The sequence below is a fragment of the Lepeophtheirus salmonis genome, chromosome 13 (assembly GCF_016086655.4).
Source record: "Lepeophtheirus salmonis chromosome 13, UVic_Lsal_1.4, whole genome shotgun sequence".
NCBI classification, from domain to species: domain Eukaryota; kingdom Metazoa; phylum Arthropoda; class Copepoda; order Siphonostomatoida; family Caligidae; genus Lepeophtheirus; species Lepeophtheirus salmonis.
In genome coordinates, this window is record NC_052143.2 from 39528331 (window position 1) to 39540747 (window position 12417).

Here is a 12417-nt window from a genome sequence, read left to right on the forward strand (position 1 = left end):
CAACAACTTTCTGTCTTTTTAGAAAGCAGTTACCATTTTTTGTGTTCATTTTATTATGTAAGAAGGAATACGGAAAATAATGTGAATTACGCCTTCCTTATAAATACATGAAGCTTACCATGAGAGAAGTAAGGTATGCTAATGAAATGTCTAAGTACAAAATAGTAAATCATTTTAGTATGATATTTATTATATATACTCTACACATAATATGGGGTATTCTCTAACTGTTATGTTTTAAACACATGAAAGTTTATTATTCTATGTACATATATTACAATTATATATATATATAAAGAATGGCCCATTTTTTGGTATCGTAGATTTCCTATCTAGGACTACTAACATATCAAATACATTTGGGAATGTGTCATACACTAAATTTCTTCATAAATCAAAGTATTACTCACTATAACAGTTATTGTACGGATGACGTATATATTCGTTAAGCTTGAAATTATACATCGAATATATTCGTCAGAATTAAATTGATGAATATATTTAGCAGACGAATATTTGACAAAGCGATATTTTTATGACCATTTTGTATGACCAAAATGGGGACTTGAATTCAGCTTAAGTCATTGTGTATTTACATGAGGCACTCTTAAATATTCCATCAACTTCTACCGATCCAAAACGCTTCATGACTTGGAATATTTTTTCCTTGTTATCACTAGGAGATTATATTCTTCATACATTGCCATTATTACTCACAAATTTCAATTGAAAGGATCTCTAAACACAAATATAAAACTTATGCTGATAATTTTCCTGATAATTCCTAATAATTTTTGAAGCATAGTCGATATAATCGATTCTTGGGAATCCCAAAAAAGGTAGATAATTTATCATTGCTAATCATCATTATTAGTTCACGAATTCAAAGTGTCATAATCGTGGTATACCTCTATTCCTTGAAAAAATCACTATTCCATCATTTGTTTGTTACCAATCATATTTCAATAAGGCATTATACCGCTTAGATAAATCAGAGTCAAATAATTTCCAGCCTGTTGGCCATATTTTGCCTCTTGAAGGAAAGAAAATGTATCTTCTAAAACTTAAAAAGATGAAAAAAATGAAAAGTAATTATTTTTCTACAATATTTTGGCATGTGGAAAACATAACTTTTTTGATTAGTTTTTTATGAAATATAATAAAGTTGTCCTTCATTTAGTTTATGAGACACTATTCGACGATAATTTACCATTTTACTATAATCGATCGGATATTTTTGATACAATTTAAGCTCTCTGGCACATGATCGTCTTCAATTTTAAATTTAAACTAGAAAATTATGACATCACGATGCCGTAATCGCACTCTTTTTGTTATCGGAGGTGGGGGCTGTCTGGAATGGATGAATCACCATTAATAGACTGATAATACTATGGAAAAACATTATTTGGGGCCTAGATCACTGCAATGAAACAAACTGACTTAAAATTTAAACTGGAATTAAGTTTAAGTCAAGTTGGGGCAACCGGTCCTAATTGTCGACACTTCTAAAGAATGAGTCATATTAATTTATAATCAAAAATAGATTATAATAATATGCTTTAGAATATAAATGTTCATTATCCATACTCATGTTTGCAAAAAGAATAACCCTATTTAGCTTAGATCTAATGTTGCTCCTTTTAACCTTTTGACTCTTGAATATCAATTTTAATTAATCTATTGATAGAATCAAATCAAATTAATAATTTGTTTATAAACTTTATGTTCTCTTTCATCCCCATTCAAGGACCCTACTTATACATATGGATACAAAAGGCATATGATGTAAGCACACCCATTCATGTTTTAAAAAATATGAAGAGAAAATTTAATTCGTTTATTCCATTTAGAATGAATTGTATTTTTATTCATTGTTAATTAAATTCATCATTTCCTCTGCATATATATGTATATACTACATAACGTGTAATTGAAAGAAAATATGTTATATATGTACACAAACTGGGTGTGAGCAATTCATTAGACACACAATAAATATATAAATGGGGAAAACGTTTTTAATGAGTAATGATATGACTTGTTTGTCAGGAGCTCATTTAAGGCTACTCACTTATTTCCCAACAGACCTCATTATTCCTCTAATTCCTTTATCTGTTACAAGAAGGTAAATTGAATAAAAGTGCTATCATATCTTCTTTTTATGAACGACTCCTACTTATTATATAATATGTGTGTATATTAACGAAGGAAAATAAGAGAGTGTTGATTTGTTTGTGCAATATTTTTATTTTTTCCCTCTTTGTGACAAAGGCTCAAACAACTTCTCTCTTTCAAAAAGAAAAACAAATGAGGCCTAAAAAGAAATGGTGATTGCTAATTGGCGATTATGTCAAAGCATAGCAGGATGCAGTTCTAGCGTAGAAGATCAAAGATCTTTACTATATTATGAGACAATAGTATGAAAAAGAATCATGAGTAGACCGAAAAAATTTCTGCTCCAGAATAATTTAGGACATTTGGCTGAAAAAGATGTATGCGATTGTATATTAAAATTCATTTTAAAATGATAGTATATTAAATAGGCACTGTTTTAATATCAATAAATTAAATATCATTTTCGGCAAAATGCCTGCTTGCTAAATTGTCTTTCAGTAAAATTTCCGTTGGGCTAATTGTACTTGAACATTTTTTTTCCCGGACAATTGTTCTAAAACAGGAAAGAACAGCATTGAAAATTTTACCACATTTTGCAAGTCAAGTCCACTCAATGCCTCAATTTTATAATAGAAAAATAAGGATTCAGAAAACTGTATAACAATTATGTAGTATATAAAATTATGGGGGTTGTCAGTTTTGGACAACCTTGAAAGGTTGTCATGTACAACTATGTCTAAGTATAATATTAAATGATGGTAATGTTTCAATTTTAATGCGAATCACCAGTTGACGACTGTGCACCTAAATAACTTTGGAACTAGGAAAGAAGTACATAACTAATATCCTGTTGAGCTTATATTTTATAGTCTTAGCTAGTGTTGTGCCAGTCCTCATTTTTACTGTCCAGTCTAGTCATAAGACCGGCCCTATCAGTCCTTCATACCAATATTCAAGACCGTCGGTCCTTAAGACTGTCAATACTGGAGCAGATTAAAAACAAAACAAATAAAGATAGATGAAGTCATCAAAGACCGATCTTTATAAGTTTTTAGGACTGATATATGGGAATGAACTGGAGAGAAATACAGTCTTCAGTCCTAAATAAGGATCGAATCAATATTAGTCTCAGCTCCCTTAAATTAGAAAAGACTCAACTTATGAAAACAATTAAATGTATTCTTTTGTACCAAAAAGCTGATTGTGATAATTTTTGTTGTATTAAGTTGGTCCAAGAAGAGAATATTCATTGTATCTTGCAATCTTTCTGTTTAATGAAAGCTGCGGTGATATACCACAAAAATACAGATTTATGTTGAATTTTTTCGTTTGTGGTATACTATGTATTACTCATGTCATTATTAGGATTCTGTACGTTGATTAGTTGAGCTCATATTAGCTTTTTTGAAGGTACTATGAACAATTTTCCGTACTACTATTGTAGAATAGTCCGAGAGACGGAAAAAATAAACTACCTACTAGCAACTACTTTTTGGCCTTTATTTTCTTTTGTAGGAGAAAAGGTTGCGAAATACAATGAGAGTAACTTTGTGTAGTAGATAAAACTTGAAATCCATTGGTACTTAACCAAGTAGATTTTTTATTTTGCAAACTTTCGACTATTTAATATTAAGGATATGCATATATATGTAAATTATTAAGACACTTTTGAGCTACGTAGATTCATGTTCCAAAGACACTAATCTCGAGCAAATAGAATTTCAACTAAAAGCTAGTAAAAATGTATATGGGTAATTTGTGTTTCTGCGTTGGTAGAATATCTGAATGTTTTACATATTCCAAATTTCCATATCATATAGGGGAACTAATGGATAGTTCGTTCTTTTTTATGACAAATCACATTATAACTCACCCAAAATTAATGATAAGGCCACAATACCGGTTCTAGTTAATATATAGAGCGGATTTTGTCATGTTGATTGGTTCATAAATCATTTACCCTTCATTAATGAATTATCAAGTAATTATCAGGAACAAATTAGAGCCTTAACTAATTAATCCAGTGGTTACTTAATCAAGTCTATGAATACTTTGTGACAGGCATAATCATCATCAATTGCAGTGCCCAATTAAGGTATAAGTCACACAAGAATGTTTTTTTTTTTAAATTACCATATCGCTAAAGGTTTAGTATAGCTTAAGCTATTTTCTTTATTAAATTTCCTCTCGATTAAATAAATTTAATGTACTAATGATTGATGAAAAAAAAAAATGAAGGAAAAACTTAGTGATTGTTTTCCCATTTATGCAATCATTCTTACAGCTGTATACATGTATACATATTGTTATATGCACACATAAATATGCCTACTTTCAAGGCTGTCACATTTTTTTAATAAAAAGTTTGAGATTTTTTTCTTTCAACTGATAAGAAACTTGAAGTTCTATTTGAATGTTCTACAACTAATTTTTGTTCAAACCATTTTTCTTTATTTTCCTTCAAATTTTTATGATGATCAGGAACTCTATATACAGAAAATGTATTCTCAATTTGTAGTAAATTCAATTGCATTTTTTATGCGTAATAAATAATAATTATTTTTTATATAGTGATATTTGAAAGTTCTTTGAAGTGAATGCATAAAATATATTTTTGTTTCCTTAACTTTTTTTTTTAAATTCCATTAAAAAAATCATATTTTTACAGGACGCGGCAACATAACTGCCTTTAAAAAAAAGAAATAAAAGTTTTATGGACAAAAAAAAATTAATTTATTTTTTCAACTAATTCTACAAATCTAAAGTTTTATTTTACACAGTTTTGAAAATCATATCAGGTACGTGACGTCACCTATCGTCCCTAAGCCGAACTTTGATTTATGATTTTGTTCCTCTTTAAATAACTTCTCATAGAGAAGCTTAGGAGAGATAATTATTTAAACAAAAAGGTGTAAAATTAAATTACCACCATATCTTTGTTCATAGTAGTGGATAGTAGGATGATCAAGTAATTAGTTATGGGCGATTCTGAAAAGATCTTAAAAGTGTTGATTTTCCCTGAAAAAATCAAATTCTAATTACATAATTTGCATCACAATGGATCTGATGACACACATTTTAGCTCTCTAACATCAGTTTCTGACTAGTTATTTGCGTTCAAAAAATTTAGCAAATTTCAAATTATTAAATTGAATTAAAAAAAATTGTTGTTTTTTTTATATGAAAAATGTAATCAATTAACTTAATTTCATAAGTCACACCCATAATATAGAACCAATTCTACAGTTTTAGTATAATAATAATAAAATTATGTTTATATGTAAACTTTAGGTAGAAGGTGCAAGCCTCATCTTGGGCTTGTACGACTCTCTAATGCCCCCCGTTGTTACAATAAAAACTAGATATAATAAATATAAGTGAACTGATAAAGTGTTTTTACTCAGTGTCCATAAATTAATATTTGAACTCATTTTCTTTTTATAGATTCACGAGTGTCCATCATACCCGTTATTCAACTAGCTAAAATTCCATTGGTACAACCTCGACGTGGATATAGACAATTGGCTCAAGTAAGAAGATATTCAATAATTTTTTTATGCATATTTGTTATATGTTTATTGGTTTTAAAGCATCTTCTTTTTTTGCAAAATAGATTTGATACTAGCAATTTACCTATAAATGCAATATGCTTTGATTCTATAACTTTTCATTTGAAAAAAACAAAAACCTGTAACGTTATTCCATTTGTATACCTATAATTTCTATACTTGGATAATACATGCAAATGAAGTTTTGTATACCGGGTGGTCCATTGAAATCTGAACACTTTCTAATTCAATAATTAATTAAGGTTGAGTTATTGAAATTAATTCATACTTCGATATATCAATGGATAAACAAATTGTTTCAAAACATAACAAGTCTGAGCTTTGTGGCTTACCTACCAGTTGAGAAAATAACACTTGAACTTGATCGACGAATTTTCATTCGCACACTCCTAAGTTGGGCGTTTCCACGTTGGAGAGGAAGAAGGCTCTGTCAAAAAGGGCCAAACTAGATCTGGAGGAGTGAAAGAAAACACCCCAGGTCTATCTTCTCAACTCCATGAGGGCCCATGCAAGAGATTTCGGGATTTATCACCAGACTGTCCAGAGAGCTATCAAAAAAGTGGATGGAAAAAACTTTTTGAGGGTGGAGAGACACCTTTTGACACAAACAATGAAAAAAATCAATCTCATCCGCTGTAAAACTCTTTAGACTGAGTATTTTGAGTTTTTTGAAATCTTTTTGACACTCCCATATCCCTGATTTCACCCCTCAACTACACCTTTGGGGTGCATGTCGAGGAGAAGGCTCTGAATTGTCTTCCATCCAAACTTCAAAGCTCCTTAAGCCACTGTCAGACCTCATTGGGACTCATTGACAGAATAATACATCTGCCACCATCTAGAAGCCATCACTAACGCCTTAGTGACTAACTAAATTGATTAAGAGAGCTCAGACTCACATTTATTTATTACATTAATTTTGTTGAAATTCTATCGTTAATTAATAAATGATATCTTGCTGAAGTTTAAAATTCAAAGTGTTCAAATTTAAATTGACAACTTGTATGTTGTAATAAAACTTTTTATTATTTAATATTATATGTGCATTAATTTGTATGCATATTTAATTAAAAGTTAGATATTTCGAGGATATTTTTTATCCATTATAACTTCGTAGCAGTATATAATTAGATATTTATTGCTTCATTACGTCATAAAATCTTTTTGTAAGATATTGTATTGTTGAAATATTTAGTAATATTGGAGTCAAGTTCGAGTTTTTGAATTCTGCGATGAGTCCAATTCGTGTAAGAACAATATATATTAATTTTTGAGTTTGCTTGAGTTCAAGATTTAAATAACTTTAATATATGTGACGTGTCAACATAAAACCATGCTGGAGTTAGAAAGAAAAAATCAGAAACAAGGAATTTTCTTGTTTTAGATATTTTACTCCATAAGAAAGGATCATATGATTTTTAAAGAAGAATATGACCCCTAATATCATCAAAAAAATATTTGTTGGTATAGGGATTATTAAGGTAAGGCTTTGAGCTTTTTTATGATGCTTCTCTTTTAAAATTTAAGGCCTTAAAAGTTGTGGTTTTTTAATCGAAGCCAATTTATTTTTACGTTTAACATTGCTCATTGGTCACACGTAATAAATTATTTACACCCTAAGGCGTTCACCCAACGAATCAAAAAAATTATTGATATAATTTGTAGAACATAAGTTAATACATTATTTTCCAACAATAAACGATTTCCACCAAAACAATTCCAGCCTGTTTTTATGGATTTTTGAAATCATTTTCCCCAAAAAAATAATTTTTTCTCAATAGCCATGGATTTTTGATTTTTTTGCTAAAATTTAATTTTATGTAAATAGCTGTGGAGTTTTGAACTTTTTCCGAAGAAATTCAATACTTTGCAAAATGAGGAGGATTTTTGAAAAAAATTTACCTAAATTTGTGAATTTTGTTCAAAATATTTTAATTTGATATATAATCCTGTGAAGTTTTTTTTACAATCCTTTTGAGTTATTACTGAGTAAAGTTTATTTTTCCATCAATTACTTAGGACGAATTAAAGTACTTGTATGAAAATTGTCGATTTTCTCCTAGTTTGACTAATGTTCGAATCCAAAACCAGTATTTGGTATGTTACTTCAATCAATGACACACTTTGCACCTAATGTGATAATTTGAATAATTGTATATAATTGCCTCACAAGCAAAGATATAAACTAGTATATTTAATATGATTAGATAAAATGCTTACGTTTCAAAAATATTGCAGATATTTGGATCGTAATATATATTACAAACAATACATCAATCATTCAAATTTGGCTGTGCCTCAAATTATTTGATTAATTTTATATATTTTTGTAAATTGTCTATTTGTTAATTAATAGTTAGTGTTCATATCCTTGACTGTTAGTAATTTTTATTTTCTTTACCATTTTTATAGGATGAGATTCTACATATGCTTATTCCGCAAACTCCTCTCTATCCAAACTCCCGTCTCTATGTCCCAGTTTTCCTGGATCAACCAGAGGATGATCGTCAAATTTCTGTTGTCAAAATACGGTATGATAATTTTATATATATTTATTTAAATTACGGTTGTGTTGGTCCTTATTATGGGACTTAAACTGGATTACAAACCGTAAGGTCCGTGACTAACTACGGGATGGTGGGTTGGTATTGAAGAAGGGGGGAGGGGATCACCAACTTCTTGGTTGTTATTTTTAACATTTTGTGTAAAAAAACAGCGTTTTAAGAGCAACTAAAATGAAGTAAGGCTGTCAAATTTGAAGACTTAAATAACCGAAAAGGATATTTTATATAAAAATTAAAAATATATTTTTTAAACTTGATTTTTTTAAAGCATGTCTGTCATAAGTAAAATTTCATCAAAAGAAATTGTTTTTGTATTAATATTATATCAAAAATTATAAAAAATTAAAAAGTTTTGCCAAACAATGACCCATCAAAAAAAAAACAATAATGGAATTCGTGACCCTGCTTTCTGTTTTGTTCCGTTTATCGTACTTATAAATTGCCCCTCATTTTAAAGCACCCTCTACAAAACATCAGTTTTGTTTTATTTCAGAAGATTATAAAGTTGCGAAAATGTTATTCAATTGAAAGTTTTCTTAAAATACTAAAGAATTATTTTTATTTTTTATTTATTTATAAAACCTCAATTTATAGATCTCAAATATAAATGAATAAAAAATAGTTTAAAACACTATAACAAACTTTTAAAAAAATGAAACAAACCAAATGAATTTCAAATACTAAATGCGTTTTCACTTCTTCTAAAGGATTATGTTGAGTGTTCTTAAAAATCTCCCTTCCCAATCCATATTTCATAGACTCACTCTTAGGAAGGTATTATGAAGTAAACTTCATAACTTTATATTCGATACAGAATATACTGAATACTAATACGAATGTGTATCTTTAGTGGTATATACGTAGAGACGAAAATAGAAGGAGAAGTTGAATAAATAATATTTAGTTGTTAAAATTATAAATACATTCTTAAAATTTGTGAAAAAGCCATGTCTTTTATATAAAAAAGTCATGAAATATGTATTTTATATATATGAAAAAATATTTGTATAATATAATATCAAATTGTTTTCAATCATACTTGGAGATCTGAATATTTTCTTAGGTACTACACAATGTAAAAGGTTGAGAACCACTCTGTCCTCTTTCAGTAAAAACATGTTATCTCTATAAAAAAATAATATTAGATAATCTGTTTTTACATAAATGGACAGCTCTGGTGTATTTTTAAATACAATTTTGTTGTGAATGAGCGGATAAAATTAGACTCGGATATAATTTTGTTAACATATTTCATGTTTTTTGGATAATAAGTTCAGGAACTTTATTGCTAAACGAATTGCCCCCATGCATTTTTTTGGCAAGGAAGCAAAGAATGCACATACAATACAAATATTAAGTAATTTTTGACAAGGGTCTGTATCGAAAATAACACTTCCTCAATTGACTTTGAAATTTCTTTCTTTATGATCATATTTTAAAGTAGCAGTTCTGGCCAGGTGTTTTTAATTATAACTGAGGCCTTTCTTCTACTTGGTTTTGTACTTAGAGTCTCATACGCCTTAGTTATAAATATGAACATACTAAATAGGGAATTTATTTTAAAAAGTGAAGGAAAGGCCATGACCTTAAATTTTATCAATAAATAATTTCCTGTTAAGAGGTTGCACATGTGATTTGGACAATTTAGATGTATGTGCTTTCTTTTTTTCTGTCTAATTATTAATTAAACATATGAATAATATTTTGATCCTTCAATATTCAAACAGAGGAATTATCCATCATCTAGTATTTTAGTTTGCTTTTTGAATAGATTTGTAACTCAAAATTTTATTAAAATAGGTGTGGTTCAAACATACATAGTTCTTATTTTCTATAACTGAGAACTAAATCAGTTTACATTACATTCTCTTTTTTGCTTTGCCGTTTAATACCATATATATAAAATGGTTATGGTATTAATCTCTTACACCTATAAGAATATTCTGATACGAGCCTATACCTTATAACTACTTATGGACATATTAAGTATGAATGTATATAAATTCTAAGCCAACTCCTAACAATTTAAGGATTCTTCAAAATTTGTCCGATTGCACAAGTAAATGCAATCTATATTACGAGACAATGATATACATAAAAGGGCTCAATGTCTATGTTATAACTTATTTCTGTTCAAAAATAGTATTAAATTTTCTGAATAGAATGTATCCATTGGCAAATCGAATAGTCGAAGTTTGCGAGAATGTCAGTATTACGATCTAATGGTCCATCTTTCTAACAAGTAAAATATGATTTTATTACTAAAAATCCCTTGAAATAAAAAACCGTACCATAGTGAAACCATTCAATTTGATATACTCCAGAATTAACTGTGTTATGTCAATTAAATATACATTCAAATTGTAAGGATTAAAAATATATATACAAATTTGACGTCATCGTTTGAGCATCCCGGAAGAGATAGAAAAACATTTTTGCGGAATGTCAAATGGAGAAAAGTTTATTCGATGACATGTTAAAATTTGCTTTAAAATAAATAATTTTGACTACATATAAAGAAGGGCATATTAGAGACAAGGCGTGTACAGGCTCCATCATTGACCTCATCTGACAAAAAGTACATTCTGTATATTCAAGGGATATTCTTGAAATGAAAAATTATACTTATTCAATATCTGGATCTTTCTAGCCTGTATTAAATGAGTTATTATAGTTTTATCTATATATTGTACTTTTTTCCAGCTAAGTTAAATGTGCTGACATATGATTTTAGATTCTATGTTCCTCATGTATGTCGAACTGCCAATATAAATAACGCTTCTATGGACCTACTTTACAAAGTACATACCGTTTCATATCTTTCTCTCTCCATATTATGTAAAGCTATAAATCAAGTGATCATACAAAGTCCCCGTAAACCCTGTTTCTCCAAATATAATTGGTTACGACAATACTTTTTACCGCTAGGGGCGTTGAGGGTACCATAAGTGTGACTCTATGACTAACGACAACTTCCATTAATTCGCATTTTTAATTCAATTGACAAGGTGAATTCTGGAAATGGATTTAAAAAATTGCATACATTACGATGAAAAATATAAAAGTAATATCAATTGTTATATCTCAAAAGTGACATTTGGTGGAGGGAAAGATTATTACCTAGCCAATGTTTTATTAAACTCATTTTGGGTTTCTCTATTTTTTTCCCCACTAGGGTAATCATACCTTAAGAAATGTAATTTTATTGATAATGATCTGATTTTGAGCAAAATAAAAATAATTTACTCTCATTATCGGATTTTTTTCAAAACTTGATTGCCAATGTAGTGAATAGTAAATATAATAATTCATCATAGTAATACAAATAATTGTATATATATAGCAACTGTCATTAATATGAAATAAAGCAATTCAGATTGATTTTGTTTTAAGGAAAATCTAAAATAATGATTGATTGTTTTCCAATATTCGAACATTTGAACTAAAGATGCACTCTGCAAATATTATTTTTCGAGTTACTTCTCTAATCCTTTCATCGGGCAACATTGAAAGAAATAGACTATTTAGAATTTTTCCAGAACACACTCTTTTCCTGCCCTCCTATACTACCAAGGATATATATTATATTAATCCAACGAATTAATCAATAATTAAGTTATTTTATAGACTTTACATAATTTTTAATGTATATTTTTCTTAATCTTGCTGATATTAAACATTTCTAAGTACATTATTTCAATATATATGTATGTATTAAAACTTAAATTACATTATTTATTTGACTGTATATTCAAATAAAAAATAAATTGAGGTTATGTGTTAAAATTATAAAAGTTCCGTAGAAATATATATTTTGTACATTTAGAAATTTATAAAATTATATACACATGGTTTAATCATTTTTGGACCTTTTTAAACCCCTTATTAATTATAAAGAATCTCCCCCCCCTCTACAGAAACTAGGTTAAATATGGTCATGGGATACAGTAACAAGGGATGTCTAATGCACACATAAACAAATAAATTAGTCGTAATGACAAACTTAGTTTGCTCATTAAATTAACTATATAATTCTTTCACAATTTAGATAGTCTGAAATCATTTTTAGAAATATGATCAATAATAGTGTCGATAATGATTTTTAACAAATAAACAAATATATATTACTGAAAAAAAATGTCAAAACAATAAAATATGTTCAAAAT

At 28.4% G+C, this 12417-nt stretch overlaps 1 protein-coding gene across 1 annotated transcript in view; it reads left to right on the forward strand.

Annotated features, from left to right (window-relative positions):
- dtn (transmembrane protein 132C dtn) overlaps nucleotides 1-12417 on the forward strand; it is an 87152-nt gene that overhangs the window by 59843 nt on the left and 14892 nt on the right. The window contains 2 exon segments of the mRNA XM_040722899.2: nucleotides 5563-5648; nucleotides 8100-8218. Coding sequence (XP_040578833.2) covers nucleotides 5563-5648; nucleotides 8100-8218 — 205 coding nt within the window.